This window comes from Gavialis gangeticus, unplaced genomic scaffold, assembly GCF_001723915.1.
Source record: "Gavialis gangeticus isolate Ggan-Ray unplaced genomic scaffold, GavGan_comp1, whole genome shotgun sequence".
Taxonomy (NCBI): domain Eukaryota; kingdom Metazoa; phylum Chordata; order Crocodylia; family Gavialidae; genus Gavialis; species Gavialis gangeticus.
The window spans coordinates 18,792,646-18,800,366 of NW_017728993.1; the positions used below are offsets into that span (position 1 = coordinate 18,792,646).

General features: G+C 39.2%; 1 protein-coding gene across 1 annotated transcript in view; it reads left to right on the forward strand.

Moving 5' to 3' along the window:
* The window catches only part of FAF1 (Fas associated factor 1), a 338,217-nt gene extending 334,063 nt beyond the window's left edge, over positions 1 to 4,154 (forward strand). The window contains exon 20 of the mRNA XM_019501327.1: positions 31 to 4,154. Coding sequence (XP_019356872.1) covers positions 31 to 42 — 12 coding nt within the window. The 3' untranslated portion in view covers positions 43 to 4,154. The remainder of the gene's footprint in view (positions 1 to 30) is intronic.
* Positions 4,155 to 7,721: the final 3,567 nt, after the last annotated feature.

Sequence of the window (7,721 nt, forward strand, 5' to 3'; positions counted from 1 at the left end):
CTGTACCCTCAAGAAACCCTCTTCCTAGAGGCAAAAGAATAGCTCGAACCAGATTGTAGGACTAGTAATCCTTTGACAAGCCAGAGGCGCAGTGTCAGGAGAAAGGCTTCTATCAAAATCACCTTGTACTGTCATCTAACTCAATTCAATGTCACAACTCTGCCTCTTGCAAGAATCTTGAAAAAATAAACATAGCTACTTAAATTTCCACATTCATGAGTATATGTTTCCAACCTCATTTAAATGAGCAGAGGATACTATTCTGCTATGAACACTGAACATTACGACTCTGTTGCTCACTTATCATCTGGCTTTTGTTATAATTAATGCACTGTTAAAATGTGAGTGATTGTTAAGTAGAATTTTTACTCCTCAAATGCCCCCTTTTCACCAAGAAATCTTGGACATTTCTGCCTGTACTTTTGACACTAGAATGCTGTATATTTGATATCTTGCTGAGCCAGTGCTCTCATATATATGCATTTTATTTCTGTGTTTGAATTTCTACTTTGCCATCTAATTTAAAAAGGCAGAAAAAAATAAATAAATGGGACATTTTCAGCCATGGAAATTTAACGGTATTATAGTAGAAAGCATATAATTTTTTGTTAGTACCTTCAACTTCTTTGATAAGATGTAAGGTTTTGTTTGAAGAATATAGTTTGACATATATGCAAGATATTTATTTACTGGTTCTGCTTTCGGTCTCAGTTTTGATTCAGTTTAGAAAGTATTTTCCATTAGATTGCAGCGTGTGAAACTGCTTATTGCATGATGTGAATATTTAAATATTAGAAATGGGCCAGTACCAGAGACCTGGTATCTTGCCAACACTTCAGGAATCAGCTGATATTGAATATCAGCTGTTAAGAACCTTTCAAATACCAGATACAAAAGTTCTTTATTCCTCATTGTGGAAGAAATGGCAGTTCCCATTTTTGCATTCTTCCTTCGCTCTGGCACTTGTTTGTATCCTATTACTCTGCTGTTTTAAAGCACCTTGTTTGTTCACTCAACAATAAGTATCTAAAGAGATGATGTAATAAGAAATCTGCCTTATTATTGCACACTTTTGACATTTTAACAATAGGTTACAGATCTGGTCTCAGACTTTAACAAAAAATCCAGTTCTATTGTCTGAAATGTATGCACCAATTATCTTGTACCTCACGTGGAAAAAAAATGGTACCATGTATTCCTAAACCATAGAATGAGTACAGACCATAAAACACAGTTTTTATTTTTTTTAAATCTCTAGGCTGAAAGTGTACTACACTCTTCCACAATGACTATAGTACATGATAGCATTGCAGAAACATCGGCTACTAATCAAACTCATTTTTGAAAGCCTAGAATATTAATTTCCACATTTGCTAACATGTAGCTCATATTCTTTGTCATAGCAGATTAAATGCTGAGTTGAACATTTTATACTAACCAGAATCAAATTGTAAACGCCTTTCGTTTTCGTTTCATTTTTCTTTTGGAGGGATGGTGACCGTGAAGGTGATATGTTGTTGTCTTTACAAAAAATGCAAAATTCAGAGTGGGGAAAAGCCTTACTGTATCTTTTTGATAATAGTGAATCATCACAGTTTTAGAAGTGATGTGTATGTGACAAACGAAAGGCTTGAAATTTTAATAATCTAGAGTCCACAAACACAAAATAATAATCAAGAGGATGGCAAAGAAGTGTAGTAGAGAGCTAAGTGCAGACACATGACTTGAAATCTTGTGCTGCCTCTCGCAGATAAAAATGAGTCTAGCAAATCTAAAATTAACATAGGTTGCAAACTAGAATGACATTGTTTCCACAAGCAGGCACTGCAATTCACACCAAAGCCATTTCAAAGGGGATGCTTTAGCTTTTCTTCTTTTTCAGATTAGCTCTTCATTTTAAGCTGGATATTAAAAGGAGTTGCTGAAATATTGCAGCATACAGCAGAGCACCCTTTTAGTTAACTTTTTTTTATATTTAATCTGTTCTAACTTTTTTGATCTCATGTTTTCTTTCACTCAACTTCATTTCTGTATTTTGACTTTATTTTCTTTACTTTGATACTAGTTTCATAAAGTTATTAAATGTGGCTTGAATATTTGTTAAACCTGTTGAAGTCAGTGCTCCCAGTCCTGTCCCTCCCCCTTCATCCCCCCCAATATTTGTCTGGCATTTTTTTCTCATCTTGCTCATACCACAATATACACTACCATCATCAAAATGTTGTGGTGATAATTAATGGACAGTGTTTTAAGTGGTGATATTGCTGCCCTCTTCTAATGTATAAAAATCCATTCTCCAGAACTGCAGATAAGTATATCATTCTGTTTGAATAAAGTGTTTATGATTTGGATTCTTAAAGATGTTGGACTAATTCTGAAAAGCAACCTTCTGGATTTGAGTGCCTTTTTCCAATAAGGCCCATAATGCAAAATTATTCCAGTGTAGATAAATCCGTATCCTATGCCATCATTTTCTGTTACCCTAAAACAGGCAAAGTATTCACATCATATGATCTGCCGGCACAGTTAATCCATCAGCCTTATTTAGACTAATTTTGTTATGTACTATAACCCTAAAACTGTTACAATGTTACTACCGAGCATATCACTGATTCTGCTTTTATATCTTTAGCTCCCTCATTAATGGATTATCATTAATGTGATTAATGCATTAATATTAAATCTTAAGGAATTATTGTTAATTAACAGAATCCTGTAACGAAGTGCTGGCTTTGACTATTACCCTTAGCACATTATGGTGAAGTTGGAGCTCTTTCTGTGGCTTCTGAGGAAACGTCCTGCTTTTGGCATTGCTGTTCTAAATCAATATTAGAGAGTATGCAAAACCCAAGTGTTTCATTTGTATTCTCTTCATCTGCACTTTTAAATTTAGTGAGGGTATTTAGGGTGGTTTTTTTTAATAGAACTACTTTTTTAATGTAGCAGAACAGGACTTCGGCTTTCAAAAAAGTGTACCTTTTCATTGATATTAGAAACATCAAATAAATTTGCAGTTGCAGAAATGTTCCTACTAAAATGTACGTTACCTGTGCTTAAAATGTGATATGCTTTCACTCCTCTTGTGTATGTGTGGGAGAGAAACGGTGTCTCCAAGGCCCAGATCCAGGGAGGGAGTTAGGCGACTGGCCCCGTAGGTAAATACACAGGCACGAGTTAGGTATTTAGGCACAAAGGGACTTAGACTCCTCACAAAAGCACAAAAGGGGGCAGGTGCCAAAGGGCAGCAGAGTGAGTGGGGAACCAAGAGGAAACACTATTAACAAGTAAATCCTACCCTTTTCTGTGGCTTAGGCACCTTCTCAGTGCCATCAGGGGGTGCCTTCCTCCGCTCAGGATTTCACAGCCTAGAACTCAGTTGTGCAGGTAAGTGCCTCAACCTTGTCCAAAAATTGACTGAGAGACCCGCTCCGTTCTTTCAAAGCAGTCATGGTGGTCCCTGAGTTTCTTCCCTCGTAAAACAGTTCAGTGGTTGGAGCCTCCATTCAGGATGTGGTAGACGTGGGTTCAGTCCCCCTCTGCCTCCAGGGATTCAAACCTATGCGTCTTCCCTGGCAGCAGAGTGCCTTGGCCCTCAAATAGTGGATTATGCAGGTGTGGGAGATGCTTCGTGCCTCCTGTTGATGGAAACTTTGCACGGGCTGCTTGAAGAGTCATTGGGCCAGAGGTCTAGAGAGAGAATGAGCACGACTCGTTAGAGCACTTGCCTGGAAGGAGGGAAGGCCTGGGTACCGGTTCCTGTTATAGTGGCTATTTTTGTCTTTTTTCCAAAGTGGATGTTAGATTGGACTTAGGCATGAAAGTCCTTTTGTGGTACAGCTGCTTCTCTGTTTATCTATGGGATAAATTTTGCAAAGGTTTCATAGTATTGGAGGATTACATAGTGAATACAAGCACTGCTAACATTCCTTACTTTGTTAATGGTTTGGAGAAACCCGTATCACACCATATATGGTTTCAGCAATTAGTAACTGTGTAACTTTTGCATTGCCCCTCAAGTCTCACCAGTTTAATATTTTGAGGTTGTCTGCATAATTTTTTTTGTACAGTCAGTCCATTCTAACTTTAATTTGTTGATTGTTTCTTAGTCTGGTGTGGAGGGGTTTTGTAAGCTTACATTAAAAACATTAAAGTAATCTTAAGTGAGAATTCTTCTTGGGTAAAAAGCATTCATCTCTCATCAGTATCATAATTCTCCAACCAAGTCTGATGAATCATTCCATCCATTACTAGTTTGATTCAATGGCTTTATTCTCTAGCTAACTTTTAGATGGCTCACAATCTTGGGGTTGGGTTTAATCTCCCAGCCCTGGATAACCACCAGCTCCTTAGCATTCAAGCCCATATCCCTCTAAGTGGAACAAGTTCAAAGATAATGGAGCTCCTTCACCAGTTTCTATTCCGCCAAGCCACTTAGCCAGAGCATGTAACAAATGACTGCCCTTGAAAAAACTGTCGTTTGGGTTTTAGACACTGTGTTGGGTCCAGATATTCAGACCTTGAGACCTTGAGCTTTGGAGAGTTCTTTACATCCTCATTTTCCCCAATATGTCTACAAATCCTACTCATTGAAGTAAAGACGGCTTGCATTATGCAGAGAGAGAATAGTTTTACTTTTGAGTGTGTTTGAGCAGTCTCTGTTTATGTCCTACTTAGTGTCAAAGTAAACTCTGAAAACAGTCGTTGCTGGCCTGACTGTATCATCAGACATTGCAGACTGCATACTTCAAAACCCTTCCACAGATTTTTTCATAGCTGTCATGTTTTGAGTTTATAATTGGCATTTCTTAGTATTTAATTTGGACTTGGAAGCTAATTTTCCAGTCTTTACAAGTGCTTCCCCCCTTGATTATTTAGTAAAATAACAAGAACCTTACTATTCTATTTTTTTTTTCTGATTCGTAATTTCTGACATCCTTCTCCCATGGGTTCTGGTCCATTTCTAGTTTTAGCTTCCCACCTTTTTGGAACTTGCATTTGTCGTTTTGTGGAATGATCTCTGTATCGGTACAATAGTCTAGATCCCTTCAGAAATGCAAGATTCAATAATCTATCTGATGCCTCCACTTCACCCTTTGCAAACCCCTAAATGTTGCATTCCAGTCTCTGGCGTAGTTCAGTAACAACCTTTACACAGTTCCCAGTATTTAATTGCTGACATCAAAACATTTTTTTTCATTTTGTAAAGTTTTCCTGACTTTTCAAAATAAATGAGTTGCGATATGTTTTCACCAGCTTTTTTATTGAAACCAAAGAGCAGTAGGTAACAGAAACAACTGAGAGCTACACATACAGACCCAGATTTTTCTGGCTGTTCTCGGTAAAGGATTGGAGGAGGGTTGGCTAAATACCTCCATTGTGAGCTTCGTAACCCTTGAGCCATCTTGGCACTCGTTTGGCTTCGGTACATCTTAGAGAAACCATTAGGCTGCTCTAAGTTGTACGCAGCTACCTCTGTTGCAGAAATGACTGTGACACCTAAAGACTGTACAATGATTGCAGCACGGGTTAGGCTGGGAGATGGGAAGTGTTGAAGCCGATATGCTGACTCAGTGCCATCCAGTAATAATATGATTCCCAAATGCAGACTGAATCCTTAAGGATCCAGTGAAGGTAGCTTTAATGGCCTCTTTGTGTTGCCGGGCTGGTGAAGAAGCAATGTACAGAGAAGAAAACAGAGGAACAAAAGGAACATAAAATGAAAGCAGCAAACCAGAAACTGGACTGTTGAGAATAAACTATCAAGATGCATTATGGGGCGTTATTCACTTATTTTTTTAACTTACATTTAAAAAAAACCCGACTGTTTCTGACCTACTTTTCCTATGCAGTCTGCTGCGTTTCTACTCGTAGTTTATCCTGCACTCCTCCCTTTCCCTGTAAATGGTCTGGTCTGCTATTTTAAACATAAAAGGGTCTTCCCTGCAAGAAAAAAAACACAAACTTACCAAACAGGAACAGTAGAACAGACTGCTTGTCAAGTACTGCCAAATACACTAAGCAAACAAGCTGGAAAAAAGTGAGAAAATCATTTTTGCCAACTCCTTCCAGTTACAGTAATCTCAGGCAGAAGAGAGATTTTTTCTGCTCGGGCAGAAGGGAGATTTTCGAGCTGGTGGTGTGTCTATAAAGGAGAAGGACTCATAATGATCAAGCCCCTAAAAAGGAGTTCATACAGAGTTTCTAAATACAGAATAAGCCTGGCTGAAGATTTCATACTCGGTACATTCTTTCAAAGGAATGTTTTCCATAATAGCTCAAGCACAGCAGAAAATTCTGTTACCAACTCTTTGAACCAAAGGGTGAGAACGTTCTTCCAGGCCAAAAAAATTACAATTCGTAAAAAGGAATGCGAGGTCTTGTTCCCAAAAGGTCGCCTGAACCAGACCTGCAACAGGGCTAAATTATGCTTGCACGTAGACTCACTTTCATATAACCCCAAACTGAGCGATGCATTCCTCTCCTATCTAACACAGGAAGAAAAGTCCAACTGAGACGCTGGGCACAAAAGAAAACTGTTCGCTCTTGTGTTGGCTTCGAATGTGGGAATAACATATTATCCTTAAATCCACCAGGGCCGTCTCTGTAAGATCCCGTTGCATGGTGTAAGCTATTCAGTATTTCTTAGGAGCCGAAGGCCACAACTCTTCCTCGCGGTTTGTTTTGAGAGGGGAGGCAGAGTCATTTCACTGATAAAGGTACAAAAGGTCCCCAATACTCCACTGTATAAAACTGGGGTGTGAAAAAATAAGCATGCTGCGTTTGAAGTAGCGCATACTCTGTCTAAAGTGACCTTAGCCCCCAGGTCCGATTCTTTTCTCCCAGTGCAACACCCCTCTTCCCCACTTTACATTGACATAACAGCATAAAGGGGTTTAAAAGGCTCTTGCAGAATGTACCCCAGTGCTCACAGTGTCCTTCAGTAGGCACAGGTTCGTGTATAATAGTTCTCCGTCATCCCAGACTCCTTGTACGTGGAGTTAGGAAGGAGGCTGGAAGAAGGAGTGCCTAGAGAGCACCAGTCTGGCTATATGTAGATGACAAAGCAGCCCAAAGGGGCTGCACAAGGCTAGGGAGCTGGCCCGAATTTGGGGGCAAGGAGGGGGTGCAAAGTTGGCTTAAAGTTTGCATCCGTCTCCAATAAAGAACACAAATTTTGACTTCACGGAGAAAAGGAAAATACTGTTCTTCTTTCCAGCCCCAGGCTTAAGGATGGGGAAATGGCACTGGTTTCCAGTATCCCCACACTCCAGCAGAGACAATGGGAATGCTTCTACAGCTCCCGCGTTATCTTCTAGAGAGAAAATCTGCTTTGCATGCAACGGAGATGGAACTTATAACCATAGTGAGCATACAGGTCTCCGTCCTCAGGAAATGAGCTACGTTTTGCAGGAAATGTGACTATTTTGAGGACTCCTCAGGTCAGAAATTCAACTGCTTGATTACTTCACTAACGTGAGGAAAAATAATTTTTTTTTGTCATTTTAAAGGTGTCGGTCAATGTATCATTTATTCGTTTTATTTTTTTAAGTCCATCATTAAAGTGGCAATAAGCATCATGCCTGAGAAAACGGAACTGGTATCAGAAGATTTAACAGGTAGGATTAAACATGATATATGACCCTTAGGATGAAAATCACTAAGTTGGTTCAACAGACAAGGAAAATTAGCCTATAGATAGGAATGCACAATTGTTCAAGAGT